The 18,793-nt window shown below is 43.8% G+C and overlaps 1 protein-coding gene across 2 annotated transcripts in view; it reads left to right on the top strand.

The window, feature by feature from the left end:
* The window catches only part of nf2a (neurofibromin 2a (merlin)), a 51,178-nt gene that overhangs the window by 20,632 nt on the left and 11,753 nt on the right, over positions 1 to 18,793 (top strand). For both annotated transcript variants that reach the window (XM_036144107.1, XM_036144108.1), the window contains exons 7-15: positions 2,409 to 2,484; positions 7,908 to 8,042; positions 8,213 to 8,287; positions 8,377 to 8,490; positions 9,334 to 9,456; positions 11,080 to 11,297; positions 12,518 to 12,623; positions 15,865 to 15,983; positions 18,548 to 18,707. In XM_036144107.1, coding sequence (XP_036000000.1) covers positions 2,409 to 2,484; positions 7,908 to 8,042; positions 8,213 to 8,287; positions 8,377 to 8,490; positions 9,334 to 9,456; positions 11,080 to 11,297; positions 12,518 to 12,623; positions 15,865 to 15,983; positions 18,548 to 18,707 — 1,126 coding nt within the window. The remainder of the gene's footprint in view (positions 1 to 2,408; positions 2,485 to 7,907; positions 8,043 to 8,212; positions 8,288 to 8,376; positions 8,491 to 9,333; positions 9,457 to 11,079; positions 11,298 to 12,517; positions 12,624 to 15,864; positions 15,984 to 18,547; positions 18,708 to 18,793) is intronic.

Raw genomic sequence — 18,793 nt, 5'->3', positions numbered from 1 at the left:
TCATATTTTGTCAGCTTTTTGTAAACTTTTACTGGAATTTTGTGTGACAAACCAACAAAAACGTATCAGAGTTGTGAACTAGAAGAAAAAAGATACAGTTTTCAACTGATCCACCGAGATAAAATCCGACACATCCAACTGCATTCATAGGTCGCCTAATTGGGAAGGTCCACCTGTGTGTGTGATTTAATCTCAGTGTAAATGCAGCTGTTCTGTGAAGGCTTCAGGTGCTTGATTGGAGCATTGGTGAAAAAACACACCAGACAGGTCAGATGTAAAGTGGTGCTATCCAATATCCTAAGCGTTACACATTTCATGGAGAAAAGCTCAATCATCATCCCAAAATGGATAGTGAATGCACAACGAGAAAGCTCCCAAGACATGACCATCACCCTAAACTGACCAACATGCAAGAGCCACATGGTAACTCTGCAGGAGCTGCAGAGATCCACAGCTGTGGTGGTAAATAGGGCTGGATGATATGGAAAAAAAATATGAAATAGAAATCATATGTATCGATAATTATCAACAAATTTGAAACATATATTTTAAGTGCAGCCCTGGCTGTTTTATGCTGTTGCTTAGTGACCTATTTTTAGATACAGAACACACAAACACAAGCCAAACTCAACCTTTTAGTCAATTAACTTTTTACCAAAACTGCAAATTTTTAAAAAAGGAAAAAAATGTGTGCTGTCTGAACTCTTTGAAGGGGGCGGAGCATTCCTTGGTCTGCGTTTGTGATTGGCTGGGAGGATGTAATGACTGTAATATTAACCTACATGGATACAATGCAAAAGGAAGAAAATCTGTTATTCTATTGAACTTTTTATTGACCCTTTCCTCAATCATTGATATATGCCTATCGATCGATTATATATTATTATTGAATTATTGTCCAACTCTACTAGTGGGAAAACCTGTTTATGAAAAAGTAGCAATAAAAAAATTTGGGGGGGGGGGGGTAATGCAAATGTAGCTTTGCTTTTCTTCAGTAGGGACAGGTAAAGTCGTCATCATTTATAGGAAGCTGGAGCTAAATACAGGGCAGTTGTACAAACTGTTAGAGGGTGCAAAAGACTTGAAATTAGAGCAGATGTTCACCTGCCAGCTAAACAATGACCCTAAACATAAAGCCAGAACTTCAGTGGAATGGCTTAGAACCATATTAATGTGTTTTCGCCTGGTTCAGGTTCAGACCTGAAGTCAGTTGAGAATCTGAGGTAAGACATGAAACAATATGTTCACTGATGGTTACCAGCTTCACTAAATAGCAAAAAAGAATAAAAAAAAAAATGGGTGAAAATGTCTCCCTAGGTGTGCAGAATTGGGCTGAATACACATCCACACCACACAGTTCAGATTTTCATGTAATTTAAACAAAATAAAAAACATCTACATTTCTAAAAACATTCGCTCTGTCATAAGATTCCAGTAAAGTACGTCAGAGTTTGTGGTTGTAATGTGCTAAAGTAACCACACCTTTTGGCATCTAGTTCACATTGTGTCAAAGTGTTGTAATACATGTTAACCACAGCCTGTGGGGGGTGGTCAAACCCACTTTGCGCACTCTTTGTAGTATTTTGGAGGCTTGTCCTTGGAAGCGATCAATGTAAGCAGCATCCTGATGCTGCTGGGAGTGGGAGAAGGTCAACCCCCTTGTTTTAATGGGGCCCCCTCATCTGTATACTGGTCCGCATCCTTTTTGAACTTGTTCCCTTATCGACATGCAAGCACCACATCAAAGTGGCTGTCGTTTGCATTCATACGCTCATCGTAGGGAGGAACCATCCATTTTGCAGCTCTAGACTTCTCTGCATAAATCACACATGATTGTGGGAGTTTATTTTTGATCCAGTCTAAAACCTTACAGTATATTAAAATGTGGTTGCTTGGCATTATTCTATCTTCCTTGTTAAAACCTCGATGAAGCTTAAATCACACATTTTCTAACCACCCACATCAAACAGACTGAGTCAATAAAGGATGCTAATGATTTTTATGTTTTTCAAATTTGACCCTAAAATGACAAAACGTCTGCCAACTCGCTGGGAGGAAACGGGAAGAAGAGAAGACTTTGATGCCTTTGTTTTTATTCTCCAGCAATATTTACTTTCTTGGGGGCATCAGAACAAGTCTTGTTTTCCCTCCAAGCATGAACTCTAAAATCTGTTACAGGGTTGTGTTCTGTGTTGGTGCTGTGCTTATGTGATTCTTTACCCTTGCCAGAGCCTTGTGACAGGGTTTGTATAGATCTCACAACATAACAAGCGCAGCACAGAAAAGGAAATGAAACGAGGTTTGATCTTTTTTTCCCCCCCTCTCTCCCTTTCCGTTTCTCCTCTTTTCTCCATTCCTTTGGATCCTTCTCAATCACCCCCCCCCCCCTCCATTTGTCATTGAACCAGGGACGAAGCTGAGATGGAGTATTTAAAAATAGCTCAGGACCTGGACATGTATGGCATCAATTACTTTTTAATCCGGGTGAGTCGATGCTGCATTACGTTTCCTTTTCATGAAGTATGTCTCCTATGCAGTCTTGAAAGTTATGGAAAGTAATGGATTTTCTTTCAATATTTGCTTTTTTAAATTTCTTACACATAAGAAATTTAACCCCGTTGGGGTTGGGTTTAGAGACGAAGGAAGAGAGCCGCATGTGTTCTGGTCTGTTCTGTCCGTACATTATAGCTGTGGCCAACAACGGCCAAATTAAAAACACAAATTAAGTGAAACGTTACATCATATACACGCAGTGTATACAAACAAATCGGATGTAAATAGCCCCCACCCTCAACTTCCAGGACTCAAAGGATCTTCTGCTATCAGATTAGACACCACAGCATACCTTTTAGGGCTGCGGTGGGGTCCATACCTCATTGAGGTAAAAAAACACATGCTTAATTGGTGTATTTAAAGCAGGGCTGTGTGATTATAAAGTAATAAAGTAATTTATATAAACTCAATAATAAAATTAGATTATCTCACTGCTACAACTCTCTTCCCTTCCATATGGAGGCAAACCCAATTTAAACATATTACTGACCCCTAATGGACGTGTCTTATCCATTAATTGTTATGTGCCCAAAAACTGCAAACCTCTGTGATTTGGAAATTGCGGGGGGTTTTTTGAAGTTGTGATTATGTTGCAAATGTATTTAATTGTGCAGCCCTAATTTAAAGCGTGTTCACTGTAGTAATATTTGCAGTATTGGGACTGTCAGGATGCAGCTTGAAGGCTGCATGCTGAGCCTCTCTCCTTCTCTCTCGTTCCTGCGCAGCCTGATCGGTTCCACCTGACAGGCTGCAATTAACCCACAATTGCTTCCACCTGGTTCCACCGCTTTATAAGACTCACCTCTTTCTGTTCCTGTCGCCGGTCCATAGCGTTCACTCCCGTTCAGTTCCTGTCAGAGGTTTTTCTTTCCAACTGTGTTTTGTTTCAGTCACTGCCCAGCTCCAGCTCAGCTCTCAAGCCCACGCCGCTGCGGTTCTGGTCTCAGTTCCACGCCGCTGATGTTCTGCTTTCAAGCCCACGCCGCTGCGGTTCTGGTCTCAAGCCAACGCCGCTGATGTTCTGGCCTCAGTTCCACGCCGCTGATGTTCTGTTTTCAAGCCCACGCCGCTGATGTTCTGGTCTCAGTTCCACGCCACTGATGTTCTGGTCTCAGTTCCACGCCACTGATGTTCTGGTCTCAGTTCCACGCCGCCGATGTTCTGCTTTCAAGTCCACGCCGCTCAAGTTCTGGTCTCAAGCTCAACGCCTCCGATGTTCCTCCCGGACAGTTACGTTACACGCCTCCTGCCGGCCAGCTTCTGTGCTCTACACCCTCGTCAGCTGTAAGACTCTGGTTCCACGTCATTCACCTGCTACACTCTTCAATAAACTCACCCATAAGAACTGACTCTGTGTGTGCGTGCTGTGTCCGGGTTCATCCCAGAAAAATATCCTGACATTATGGACCGGCCAAGGGATGGACCCGAGCACGCACAGAGCCATGCACAGAAGTTGGCAGGGGCTGTGACGCCCGGTCTCTGGTTGTCTCGCCGGGGTCGCTGTGTTGCGACGCCCGGCCTCTGGTTGTCTCGCTTGGGTCGCCGTGCTGCGACGCCCGGCCTCTGGTTGTCTCGCTTGGGTCGCCGTGCTGCGACGCCCGGCCAATGACTCTGTTCCACGTTACGCGCTCCGTGAGACCCGCCTCTGACGCTGCCCAGCATATACAGACGTTGCTGCCCAGCGCCTTCTAGTTTCGGTTTCGGTTTTGAGTTACGTAAGGTTCCTTAGTTGTAGAATACTTCAGGGTTTTTTTTGATTTCTTAGAGTTTTTTTAGGTTTGTTTTGTTGTGTTCTGGTTCGGCTTAATTTCCTCTCTAGCCCTGTATATTTTTACAGTTTTAGAGGAATGGTTTCTGCCTTGGTTTAGGTTACTTAGGATTTTTTGGGGTTTTGAGTTTTGAGGTTTTTTTTAGCCTTGTTTTTCCAGCTTGGTCGTAGTGTTAGCTTTAAATCCTCCGAGTTTTGCTTTCAGTTCTTACCTTAGACTTCTGGAATTTCCCTGCGCTCTTATTTCTAGCTTTAGTTATCTATTTTTTTTCTCTAGTTTAGCTGTACTTGCCCTCATCTCCCTCTTTGCTTGTCTTATAGTTTTATTTTAGTGTTTTGTTCCCTTCAGGGTCTTCTAGTTTTTCAGGTTTAGACACTGTAGTCCCTGTCTCGTCCCTGTAGTCTCTGTCTCGTCCCTGTAGTCCCTGTCTCGTCCCTGTAGTCTCTGTCTCGTCCCTGTAGTCTCTGTCTCGTCCCTGTAGTCTCTGTCTCGACCCTGTAGTCTCTGTCTCGACCCTGTAGTCTCTGTCTTGACCCCGTAGTCTCTGTCTGGCCCTGCCGCTCTAGCCTTAGTTCTGTATTTGTTAAGTTAAGTTTTGTTGCTTTACCCTTGAGTGTCTGTGTGTCGTTGCTGGCGCCGCAGGTTACTGCCAGAGCTCTCTGGCACGCCTGGCCGGTTGCTGTCTAGCTCACCCTCTGGTTCCTGGCGTTTACGTTTTCCTCGGTTCCCTGGCGTGTTAGGACGTCCTCCGTTCGTGTTCCCTGGCATGTTAGGACGCCCTCCGTTCGTGTTTTCTGGCGTGTTAGGACGCCTTCGTTCTTGCTTCCCCTGACGTTCCCATACGTCAGTTCTTTCCCCAGGGGTAACCATACACCAGTTGTGCTCCAGCGTTTCTATACGCTGTAGAGCCCTAGTGTCATGGCCCGCCTGTACCTTGCTCTTGGCGTTTTTGCACGCCCGTTCCTTACCCCCGGCGTCTCTGTACGTTAGTGGTGCTCCAGCGTTTCCTTGCGCTGTTGAGCTCCGGCGTGTCAGTCCGCCTGTCCTTGCCCCCTTGGCGTTCCCGTGCGCCCGTTCCTTGCCCTTGGCGTTCCCATACGCCCGTTCCTTGCCCTTGGCGTTCCCATACGCCCGTTCCTTGCCCTTGGCGTTCCCATACGCCCGTTCCTTGCTCTTGGCGTTTTCGCACGCCCGTTCCTTACCCCCGGCGTCTCTGTACGTTAGTGGTGCTCCAGCGTTTCCTTGCGCTGTTGAGCTCCGACGTGTCGGTCCGCCTGTCCTTGCCCCCTTGGCGTTCCCGTGCGCCCGTTCCTTGCCCTTGGCGTTCCCATACGCCCGTTCCTTGCCCTTGGCGTTCCCATACGCCCGTTCCTTGCCCTTGGCGTTCCCATACGCCCGTTCCTTGCCCTTGGCGTTCCCATACGCCCGTTCCTTGCTCTTGGCGTTTTCGCACGCCCGTTCCTTTCCCCCGGTGTCTCTGTACGTTAGTTGTGCTCCAGTGTTTTCTTGCGCTGTTGAGCTCTGACGTGTCAGTCCGCCTGTCCTTTCCCCCTTGGCGTTTCATACGCCTGTTACCTTCCTTAGCGCTGCCGTTGGCCCGTTCCTCTCCTTTGGTGCTGTCGTGCGCCCGTTCCTTCCCCTTTGGCATTGTGTACGCCGGTTCCTTCCCCTTTGGCGTTTCTGTACGCCCGTTCCTTGGCGTTTCCGTACGCCCGTTCCTTGGCGTTTCCGTACGCCCGTTCCTTGGCGTTTCCGTACGCCCGTTACTTGGCGTTTCCGTACGCCCGTTCTTTCCCTTTGGCGCTGTGTTGCGCCCGTTCTTTCCCTTTGGCGCTGTGTTGCGCCCGCTCTTTCCCCCGGCGCTGTCAAGCGCTCGCTCTTTCCCCCGGCGCTGTCAAGCGCTCGCTCTTTCCCCCGGTGCTGTCGGGCGCTCGCTCTTTCCCCCGGCGCTGTCGGGCGCTCGTACCTTTCCCTGATGTGCCGCGCCCTAATTGTGCTCTGGCACATCAGTGTTCTCTAGCTCCTTGGTTCCCCCAGTGTTCTCTAGTTCCTAGGTCCCCTAGTGTTCTCTAGTTCCTAGGTCCCCTAGTGTTCTCTAGCCCCTTTGGTTCCCCGTGTTCTCTGGTCCCTTCGGTTCCCTGTGTTCTCTGGTCCCTTTGGTGTTTGCTGGCTCTTTGGTCTCTCAGTTTTGACTCTTGCCCGCCTTCCTAGGCTCCCTCCACCCACCCAGCGTGGAGATTCTGGGCCGTCCGGTGTCCGGCCTTGGGGGGGGGGGGGGGGGGGGGGGGGGGGTACTGTCAGGATGCAGCTTGAAGGCTGCATGCTGAGCCTCTCTCCTTCTCTCTCGTTCCTGCGCAGCCTGATCGGTTCCACCTGACAGGCTGCAATTAACCCACAATTGCTTCCACCTGGTTCCACCGCTTTATAAGACTCACCTCTTTCTGTTCCTGTCGCCGGTCCATAGCGTTCACTCCCGTTCAGTTCCTGTCAGAGGTTTTTCTTTCCAACTGTGTTTTGTTTCAGTCACTGCCCAGCTCCAGCTCAGCTCTCAAGCCCACACCGCTGCGGTTCTGGTCTCAAGCCCACGCCGGTGATGTTCTGGTCTTAGTTCCACGCCGCTGATGTTCTGTTTTCAAGCCCACGCCGCTGCGGTTCTGGTCTCAAGCCCACGCCGCTGATGTTCTGGTCTCAGTTCCACGCCGCTGATGTTCTGGTCTCAGTTCCACGCCGCCGATGTTCTGCTTTCAAGTCCACGCCGCTCAAGTTCTGGTCTCAAGCTCAACGCCTCCGATGTTCCTCCCGGACAGTTACGTTACACGCCTCCTGCCGGCCAGCTTCTGTGCTCTACACCCTCGTCAGCTGTAAGACTCTGGTTCCACGTCATTCACCTGCTACACTCTTCAATAAACTCACCCATAAGAACTGACTCTGTGTGTGCGTGCTGTGTCCGGGTTCATCCCAGAAAAATATCCTGATAGGGACATTTGAAGCTAAAAAGCTAAAAAGGGACATTTGAAGCTAAAAAGGTTTTAGAACCCTGAAACCAATACAAACAATTAGGAGATGTGTCAGCAGAACCGAGCTGTTATTATAAGCTGTTTCTGCAACACACCCTATCCTCATCTCTTAAGAAAATGCAAGTTAAATACTGAACAGTTTTAGGTATCCATACTCTACCAGTCAATGAATGACGTTTGGACACAGCTTTGTCATTCCAGGGCTTGTCCTTATTACTTTCCTCATTGTAGCTACATAGTGAAGACATCAAAAGTTATAAAGAAAAGTAATCTAGAGTTAAGTAGCAAAGAAACAAAATGTGAAACGCATTTGGGCAAGGGCTAAGACTTTCCAAGACTCAGCTTAGCAAATTTACTATTTTCAAGCAAACAAGCAGAGACATTATCCACACTGGTAGCTGGGTTGTTCCGCTCGATTCTGGCAAATAGTTTTGGAAAGCAGGAATGCTGAAACGCTGCCTCTGTCTAATCCAGGTAACAAATGAAGGTTGGCTGGGACGGTGGTCTCACAGCTGCTTGCTTGTGTTGGGTAGGAAAAAAAATCTTTATTTCTTCCGATGTTGTGCAGAATAAAAAAGGAACAGATCTTCTGCTGGGAGTGGACGCCCTTGGTCTGCATATCTACGAACCGGAAAACAAGCTGACGCCCAAGATCTCCTTCCCATGGAACGAGATCCGCAACATATCCTACAGCGACAAGGAGGTGGGCCAATCTGCAGTTAACCCATGTTATCCTTAATTCATTATTTTATTGAGAGAAATTCAGAGGTAACAGTTTGATTCCAAAACGGCAGCTTTGTTTATCAGACTGATAAAAATATATATTTCCTGAAAGAAAAAAACAGAACAATTCTGGTATCTCTTACTGTTTAGTTTACCATCAAACCTCTGGACAAGAAAACCGATATCTTCAAGTTCAACTCTTCGCGACTAAGGGTCAACAAACTGGTAAGCTCAGCAGAAGTACATCGGTTCCCAAAATAACTTTGCCGGTGTGATTTTAAGCTGTTTTTGGTGTTTATTCCACTTTTTTTTAGATCTTGCAGCTGTGCATAGGGAACCACGACCTGTTTATGCGCCGCCGTCGAGTGGACTCTCTGGAAGTCCAGCAGATGAAGGCCCAGGCCAGAGAAGAGAGGGCCAGAAAGCAGGTATGATGGCAGAAAGTCAAGGGGGGGGTTGAACTTGTTAAATGCATCACTTAAATCTTTGGACTCTATTACACCACAGGTGCTCAGTCCACTTAAAAAGCCCCAGAGTCCGTTACCTCCTGCAGCCCGCTTTCTTTGGGCTAGGTGTGAGACTTCTTCTAAAATCTGGCCCAAAGCAAACACACAAACTCTGGTCCATCTGAAGATGCGAATCTCGGCTCGCTTGTAAGCGAAACCCGGTGCAAAGCGAGCGAACTATCAAGCAAACCAAAGAGAAGTGGTCGTTTCTACAGTTGTTACTGCATGATGAACTTCTGGGGGGGTCTTATTCCAATTTTCCCACGCAATCAAAGTCCCTGAAACTCTCATGGTGTGGACGTGCACACCAGTCAGGTTTAACCAAGCAAAGCAGAAGAAAATGAAGGCAATATTGAGTTCCTTTTAATGCCTCCGTGCACATGCAATGTGTGGAGATTCTCTTATTCCCAGAGTGCATTCCACTAACTTTGGGGATCCTTTTATTTTTATCACCATTTATAGCAGAGAAATACTTAAATTTACTTTAATTTGCCCAATTTTATTCAAACGCTGCAGTCCTACAATCATATTGTGTCCAATCTATTCTTTTACACACATTCAAGTTAGATTGCTTTGCATGTGCTATTCGTTTTTTGTTAGAAAATATTTTCACAACTTGTATTTTACTTACGTGTCTACTTTCGTCTGCAGCCGCACGAAAACACAGTGAAATAGGTTATTTATTTACTTGTGTTTATATGTGTCTTGTAAATATTACATAAGAGCATTTTTTTTTTACCGGTCTTCTATGTTTGTGCCATGCAGGTAGAGCGACAGCGTCTGCAGAGGGAAAAGCAGCTGCGCGAAGAAGCGGAGAGAGCCAGGGACAAGCTGGAGAGGAGGCTCATTCAGCTGCAGGACGAGGCTCACATGGCCAACGAGGCACTAGTAGGTTTCAAATGGGTTTCCTCAATCCAAGACTTGTCATTTTGTTTGTAATGACACATCAAAGAAGGGTTTAAAGCATGAGAAGCCATCAAAACTGAATTCCACGCAGCGTTAGTAGCACATGGTAGGGCTGGGCTATATGGGCTGAAATCAATATTGCGGTATATTGAGCGATTCAATAAATGAAGGATAATACTAATCCACCCACCCCGAGCTAACTCACAGCCAGTTATATTGATAATATAATTCCCCTAGACAATCACAGCTAAATTATCTTAACATATGCTAGGATTGCCACCATACTTGGCTCGACGTTTTAGACCCAAAACAAACTTTCTCCACTCGCCGAGCTATGTTTCCTTCATTGTTCCAGCAGTTCACACAGAGTTGTGTTAAAAGGCCTTCTCCAGCTGGAGCCCACTTCAGCAGGACCTGAAGTCGTCCAGTCTGGTCACACTTGGAGTTTTATTAAAACGACTGGAGATGGGGTCTATAGGAAATTGTACTTGTTTTATTTAGACATTTGTACATATGTTACTTTTGTCATGAACTTTTAAACCATATGTTGGGACAGTTTTTAATTTGTTATTGCTGTTGTAAACTTGTAATTGTATGTGTTCGAACAGGTCTGTCTTGTAAATGAGACAATAGCTACGGTTATATGGACAAAAGTATTCGGAATTAAGGGTCGATCAGAATAAAAATGCATCATGTAAACACGCCAATCGGAATATTGTGATCAGATTAAGCTCAATCAAAATGAAATTGTATTCCGAATGAGAGGGGTGGTTTATGCCGATTGATAATCTGATCAGCATGCATGTAAGCGCTTGTCAGGATCAAGTTATTCCGAATGTGGCAAACTGATCCGAGTGTGCATGTGTGCCTGACGTAAACTTGACGTATTTCCGCATTGGTGAGTGATGGAAATACGTCTGGTAGCAAAACTGTCGGGCTTTCGTTTAACCCTTTCTGTTCGAAAAAATAAAAGAGCTCAAAATTGCTGCTTACTCAGTAACATTTCAACCGTAATTAGAATCTGGTGCAAGTCCAGCCTGGGCACGCTAGAGACAAACAAACTCATTTAATACTGCTTTGTTTAATATTTTTTGTTGTTTAGCAAAGATGGAAGTACTTCTTCTGTTTTTTTTTTAGGGGAATTTGATAACCGCATGTCAGAGAGGTTCTATTCTGAATAAAGCCAGGCGAATACACACACATTATGATCGGAATAATTGATTGTGTGTCCATAAAAATGTTACAATTCGATTATTTAATCTGAATACATTGTAATCCGATCGTGAAGTTTTGTGCATGTAAATGTAGCTACCGAGTCTCAAGGGACTAAACTGTATAAATAAAAGATTAATTAATAAAAAAAGATGCAACTCCCAATTAAACAAATTTCCCTAACAGGGCATGCGTTAAAGATTAAGTGATAATAATAAAGTCGTTTTCAAATTACTTTAGAAATCTGCTCCATTTTCTTATTTACTCCCATCCTGCACTCTCCAGTTTTCTTCAAATGTCATTTGTTTTTTTTTTTGTTTTTTTACCAGTCTGTTTTCTTTTACTTCCTCCTGCTGATGTGAACTCTCTCTTTTTCCCCACTTCCTTCTCCAGCTGCGCTCAGAACAGACGGCAGACCTGCTGGCTGAAAAGGCCCAGATTGCAGAGGAGGAGGCCAAGCTGTTGGCCCAGAAAGCTGCCGAGGCCGAGACAGAGATGCAGCGCATCAAAGTGACCGCCATACGTGGCCAGGAAGAGCGCCGCATTATGGAACAGAAGATGCTGGAGGCTGAGATGCGAGCACTCAAGATGGCTGAGGAGTCAGAAAGGAGGTGGGGAGGAGAACAAAGGACTGGGTAGTGGAATATAAAGTGTGTCATCCTTGCTTAAGTAACTTTAAAAGTATATGTTTGGATTTGGCAACAGTTGTGTCCTTCTCAATGCTGGAAACACAATTTATAGTCAGATATAGTCTTATTATTTCTTTTTCAAACATATGCACCCAAAACATGCAGTGCTGTTACATCTTTAAATAACTGGTTCCCTTTTCGTATTAACTTTCCAAGAGTTTCTTTCCTCCATATATTTTAAAATGCAAACCCTTCAAAGAAAGACGCTTGAAAAGTTAATTCCTAAATAACTCATACAGCTCACGCACCATCCTGATGCTTTTGAGTTAATATGAAGCTTACCCGAACGCTCTGCTTCACGTCAAGTCTGCTCTGCACGTCTGTGGATATTCACTGTTCTATACGCACAGAACAACAAGCCAAGTCAAATAGTAAGAAATGCTAAATAATTTTCAATAACCTATTTCAAAAAGCATCCGGTTAAACACCTTGCAACTTCTAACATCGATTAATGCTGGGAGATTTTAATAAATTATCTTTTATCCATAAAATTGTCATATTTTTATCCCTTTTCTGACAAAGTATTTATTTCTGCAAGAGATGGGATCAGTGGAAAAAAAGTACAGCATCCCATCTTGACTTGAAATGGCGAGAGTTTCAGTCACTTCTCAATAAACCTCGATAAATGACAATCACTTCCAGTTCATAGCAAAACAGTACACATGCTATCACCAATATCACTTCACAGCGTCTACTCCACGGTTTATTAGGCAATCATTTCAAAAAGGCACCATTAACCACTTGGGCGTAGCTGCAATTTCTGGATGAGCACTTTTCTGCAGCAGGGAAAATTTAAACCTGCGCCACTCAACATGTAAATGACTACATCCACTCAAATGCTCGAGGCACATAGCTCACCCACACCAGCGAGGAACTCCTGAGTGTTCAGGAAAATGAGCAAAAGGGGGGGAAAAAAAACATAATTACTGGGTAAAAATACACCATTGCATCTCTGTTTACACACTAATTGGAAAAAAAAGAAGTTTGAAAAAATTGCCCTGCGGTGTTTTGCACTTAACACCTGGGTAAGACGTCTCCAAATCACTGTTTTAATTATGTTTTGTTTGTGTTATATAGTTGTTATATAGTTTCTTAAGTCTGGGAGGTGGATTAATGTGTTACATTTTCTGTCTGTTTATCAGGGCTAAAGAGGCTGAGCAGCTGAAGCAGGACCTGCAAGAAGCCAGGGATTCAGAACGCAGGGCAAAGCACAAACTGCTGGAGATTACCAGCAAGGCCATCTACACGGTAACCGACCGAGGGCATGTTAGACTTTGCAATGCAGACAGTATTTAGATATGTGTGTGTGCAACCTAACTGAGGTGTCATTGTTAGCCAAGAAGCATGAAACCACTGCATCACATTTTGTCCCTTTACCATTTTGTACAAAGCAACGATATGGCTAAGGGGTGTTTTGTACCTGACCACTTTGGGTATTAAATGACAACATCTGCCACAAGATGTGCCAAAAATATCTCAGTTTGTTCCTGTCAGAGGAATCTTCTGTTTTGAGGTTATTTTCTAGATTCTACTTGCAGTTTACGCTGAGAAAAAGTGCTTAGATGACTCCAATAAATCATACCTACTATTAAGAGGTTGCCAAGAGTTGTTATTAGGGTTTGATTAGGGTTCATAATTTGTCATATATTTCAAAGGAGAAATGGCCCAAAGGGAACGTTCCTTGTTAGTTTCCATTTGCTGGCTGTGCACTTCTAATATTTATGTATCCAGTTAGCTTCGGTGTTAGCCGCTCATTGTAGCTCCATGGCTGTCACCGCATACTTTGAACATGGCTGAGAGTTGCAAAAAGCAAACTGCGTTCATGTTTATGTTTATGAGAAAAAGAGGAAGGCCTCAGTAGAAAAAAATAAGACCAGACTGGACTTGGAAGATTTTTTAGTTTTTCTAGTTTTAATCCCAGGTATGCAAACTGTTTTCAGTTGTTTATACTCTATCCCGATGTGACCACGTCCATCTTTTTTTTCTCTCTCTACCGTACAGAAACCTGTATGTTGGGTCAATTGGTAATTCTAAGTCGACAATAGGTTTGAGTGTTTCTCTTCACAGTTGTTTGTCTCTTTATTGACCCATGTAATGAACTAGTGATCTTTTCTGCCCCCCACCTTTCATCTAATGACAGCCTGGATACGCCCCAGCTGCCCTGCAACCCCGAGCAGAACTAAGTGGGTTTGGAAAACGGATAAATGTCCAAAACAAATGCAGATTGATTATTTCTTGTTTGAGCAGAGGTATTGTTTCCATTTCTGCACTCCTCACTATTTGGCAACATGAAGGCATACATTTTATGAGATAAGCAGACACTCTGACATACACATACCGACATGGGCTGAGGTAACCGTTCAGAGCCAAACTAAGCTCGTGATACTTGTATGAGGCCAGGCTGCATACAAGTCTGCCTACGCAAGAGCTCCCAACATGCTAAAAACCCACACATTACAGTCATCTGCTTGTACACATGTACACACAGAATGGATACAGAGATGGCAACCATCTATCTATCTATCTAAAATGGATAAATTCTGTATCCATAATGTATCACCAAATTTACAGTTTTCCCTTTTTTATACCCCTGTCACACTATTGCCCTTCTATGACATAGGAAGATCTGCTGCCTTAGGTAAAGAATGCCCCACCATTACCTTACTTTGCGTTGAACACTAGAGAATATATATAATTTGATCCCAAGCTAAATTGGGCAGCCCAGGATGTTTTTAAAAATGCTATTCTATGAGTATCAGCACCATAGAGCTCCCTCACCATATGCAATACATATACAGTATACATCACAGCCAAAACCCCGGCAGTAATAAAAATCTCTGCAAAAATGAGGATTTACTCACCTTGAAAAACAGGATGCTTTTTGACTATAAGTGAAACTATAGTCCTGACCCACTCTCTAAATAATTCTATCCTAACAATTGTCTGACCACTTCGAGGGACTCAGAACAATAAAATATCCTTCCTAGATGGTCAGTTGATCCTTAAAGCTTCAATATCATGCTTTTTTTTAATCTTTCAAAGTCAACTATAGGCACATGTATGATAAAATATTGCCTTTGGCTCTACGGAGTATTCATTAATCGCAAAATATTATTTTTCTGGTGCAATTCTTCCAACCCAAAAGAAAGAAGTTTGCCTTCACAGTGGCGCCGCCACCCCCCCACGTGGTGTCCCCCTAGAGCCGCTGCGTCACGGTATCAAAATAGACCAGTTGCTGGGGCTGTGCAGATCAGGTGGTAAAAGAGCCTAATATAGAAAATATCGCCCTCTGCCTCTCACCACCACTTGTTGGTTATGTGGATTACTGGGCAGGGACGCCGCGGTCCAGGTAGGTACTTCCTGAAGGGGGGCAGGTCATGACAGCTCATCGTACACCGTTCATTGGCCCTTGTTTTCCTGTACAGGAAGGGGCTGCTGTTCAGAGAGCAGATTTTACATGAATTAATCAGACATGCATGAATAAAGTAAAATAGCACTTATTTGTATGAAGGTATAGCATCATAACAGTTAAAAGCTCAAAAAGTTGATTTTGCAATGATGTATACCGTTTAGAAAATAACTAACCCCTAATAAACTTTATACATGGATGTCCTATAGTCGTCTAAAGTCGTCTGTCTGTGTGGCGCCCTCCTCATGTTAATGAGCGTACTGCATTTGAATTTTGAATCAGGTATTGGCCACCCAAAAGATATTGTGACGTCACTCAGAAAAACTGAAGTCAGTGGCTCTGCCGCTGTCCGGTATAAAAGCAGCTCTGTCTCGTACAATCCTCTGTACTGAATTGGAGTTGGAATAGTGAGCTTTGCGATCTTTCAATAAATTTCCAGGTTAGCGATTTATTACCTTAGCATCTAGTTAGCTTATTTAGCATTTATCTACCTTTTCTAGGAGCCCAAGCCATCATCCCACTCACGTCCCCAGGTCTGCTGGGCACCACCTCCTTCAGGCACAAGTATTAGATGTGTGTGGAGTAAGGCTCTGGTACGGGAGGGGTTAGAAGTAACATACTCCATCCTGATGCTGCTAAACACAATGAACTCCACAGCCTTGACCCCATTTCACATGCGTCATTTGGAAAGGAACTGCATCAAAAACTACCCACATTCTAAGATGACTGACATGACAAGGCTTGATATGCTGCTAAATCCTTTTCATTTCCTCAGGGTTGAATCGGTTTGACACACGCTTTGTAATTCACCAGCATACGTGGCATGATGGGAAACAGCATGGTAGCAGCTTTAATCAGTCCACTCTGAGGTCGAAAAGTTCATTTTAATTGTATCTGAATTTCAGGGCATGTCGATGCATATATTATGTTATGTTGTTTTTGCAGCGCATTGTTTTTGTGTTTCAATCTTTATGGGTTTTTTGATGCAGTTGTGTCACTTTGATCCATGAGTTAGTTCTTCCTTATTGTCCTGCCTTTTATTGATTGAAAACTCGTCTTTTATTCTTCTTTGTATTTTAGTCACCTGGACTTCCATCTGACAGCGTCCCTCAAGACCTGAACTTCAGCAGGGAGAATCTCAGTTTTGACTTCAAAGATACTGACATGAAACGCCTGTCCATGGAGATTGAAAAGGAGAAGTGAGTTTTCTTATCTGTTTGGGAAGTTTAGTTGGCACCTTTTTTAGAGGTTCTGGCGCAGTGGTTTCATGTGATTGAGTGTTTTGAAGAATAAAACTTAAGTCTATAGAAGGAAATGATTATATTGAATTGAAGACATGAGCTGTTGCAGAGTTGCTTCATGACAAACGCCATCGTTTTAAATATGCACTTTTGGATTTTAGAGTATCGTTGAACACATGGTCCTCAGAGTTAGTTGCATCTAATAATGCTGACTGGGTTTTAGGTAATTTATCTAGGGCAGTTAAAGTAGCGTAACCCCCCCCCCCCCCCAAAAAAAAAAAAAAAAACCTTTACCATATTTTTCGGACTAAATATATAAATCTCATCAGTCAAAAAAATGTGTCATAAAGAGGAAAAAAACGCACCGGACTATACGCATTTATTTAGACTTTAATTTCACACAATCCAAGACTAAAAACTGACATTTAACCTGGTACAGCAACTTATTAAAGGTATACTATGCAACCGGGGTTGATTTTCCAGCGAGGCTCCCCCAAGAGGGCGAAAGTAAAAGTGCACTGTTGTAAAGATGCTCAGCTGTTCTGGTTCCTCCGTCAAGCCAGGCGCGGTTGTTTTGAGCTTAGCAGACAGGCGAACGCAACGAAAAGTGGAAAAAACGGCAGTACAAACAATGACTAACACAGTGAAGGTATGAACATCAAGCTTCTTGCAGCGCTATCTTGGCGAGGCGGTCGCCGCCGCCTCGCCAAGCCGCGACCGCCGCCGCCTCGCCAGTTTTATTATTATTATTATTATTATTATTATTATTTTTTTTTATGTTGGCGAGACGCTACCGCCACCGCCTCGCCAAGCCGCAGCCGCCGCCGCCGCGGTAGCGTCTCGCCAACATAAAAAAAGATTATTATAATAATAACAATAATAATAATAAAACTCGATATACTTGCATGTTTATTTGACCGGCTGAGCGGAGCGGAGCGGAGCGGAGAAAACAAACTTTGCACCGCTGACCGGCTGAGCGGAGCGGCGCGCATATCGAGTTAGTTTTATTTTTTTATTATTATTTTTTTGGAATGTCGGCGAGGCGGTAGCGTGAGGGAAACCCTACAATGTTACTTACAATCGCATCAGCAGAAACGCGAGGTCCGCGTCAGCCTTGCAGCCTTCTATGTTCACCCCTGTACGACTCCTCTCTCTGTCCAGAGCCCTTTTCCTCTTTCTTGCCTGCTCCAACATGGGCTTTCGCTGTTTTCTCGCTGGTTCCGCCATGATAACTGCACAAATATCGCCACTGCGCTACCAACGAGCACACCTTTCACTGCGGGCGTGTAGCAGTTCTCGCCGTAAAGCAAGACCGACTCTCGTGATGCACACGAGACTACTGAGCCTGTGACTGCGGGCCGACTGCTCCTGCAATTGCAAGTGCGGTATTTCCCCCACAGACCACCAGGGCGGCCGAGAAAACCTTAGTTCAACCTGAAATGACTGATTTAATCATCCAAAACGGTATGGAACATATTAATTAACTGAAAAATGTTGCATAGTATGCCTTTAAATTACACAGCTGCATCCACAACCCTCTTTTGGCTATAGATGGTAATGTTTACTCCTTGATTCATGCTGGTCAATATGAATTGGCATTTAAATTTGATATATAAGTCACACCTGAATATAAGTTGCAGGATCGGCCAGGGGAAATGGGTGCCGAGTGTTGGAGAGAGGTAAAGACAGGCGTAGCTTGAAACAGGTCTTGTTTTGGTCTACAGACAGCGCTCAAGCTCCACCTAGTGGTGAGAAATTGCTTATTGGTCCTTTAAGGTTTCATTTATTTCAGAAAAAGCATGTTCATGCTCAAATTTCCAATTACATGACTTGTGTTTAATAAACAAATACTTAAAGTTAAGGCCAAAATCGTTCCTACCCTTGGTAAATTTGAAATAGTTTGTGTTTTAAAAAAATAAAATGAGATGGCATCTCTCAAGACAATGAAGCAAAGATAAAAGGGGCATTAATTTAGAAAAAAAATATTTTTGTTATTTACAAAAACTATGTTTATTATTGTTTATACGCTTCTCAATAATCACTGAAAAAAAAATCAAATCTTAATTGCCATTTTATCAGCAAACCCTTACTTAGTGACCAACCTGCTGCATGTTTCCACTAGTTTCTTTGATTTCTACAGTATTTGGTGATGAGCTCCGTGTCTTAGGTTGGAAGGTCTTCTTGCAATTTCCCTGATCATTATGGTCTCTCCTCAGATTCTCTGTTAGATTTAAGTCAGTACTGTGGTTGAGCCACACTAAAATGTTAATATTAGTTCCAGTAATACGAAACTTGTTAGAAAAAATAAAATATTTCTTTAAACCTAAATTTGGAAGGGTTATGAATACATTTGGACACTAACTATATAATGTATATTGCTGTACAAGTAATTCTTTGTGATATTGATATTGCAGACACTGCAGTTGCATTAGATGTCTTTTGAAGTCTGACTTTGTAATCATACATCTTTCCAACTGTTCTTATTGTTGTTAGTGTGTTTGACGGCTTAACATTTTTCTTAGAGTTGAGTATATGGAGAAGAGCAAGCACCTGCAAGAGCAGCTGAATGAGTTGAAGACAGAGATCGAAAGCCTAAAGCTGAAAGAGAGAGAGACTCCTCTGGACATCATTCACAACCAGAACACAGAACAGGGCACCAGCAAGCAAAGCAACTTTAAAAAGGTTGGTACCAACTCCGTCATCAATACCATTCACGACAATGTGTGCCAGGACAATTATTTCACCCCATTATTCCCTTAGCCCATTCA

Source organism: Fundulus heteroclitus, chromosome 12 (assembly GCF_011125445.2).
Source record: "Fundulus heteroclitus isolate FHET01 chromosome 12, MU-UCD_Fhet_4.1, whole genome shotgun sequence".
NCBI classification, from domain to species: domain Eukaryota; kingdom Metazoa; phylum Chordata; class Actinopteri; order Cyprinodontiformes; family Fundulidae; genus Fundulus; species Fundulus heteroclitus.
This window is presented reverse-complemented; position numbering and strand designations above follow the sequence as displayed.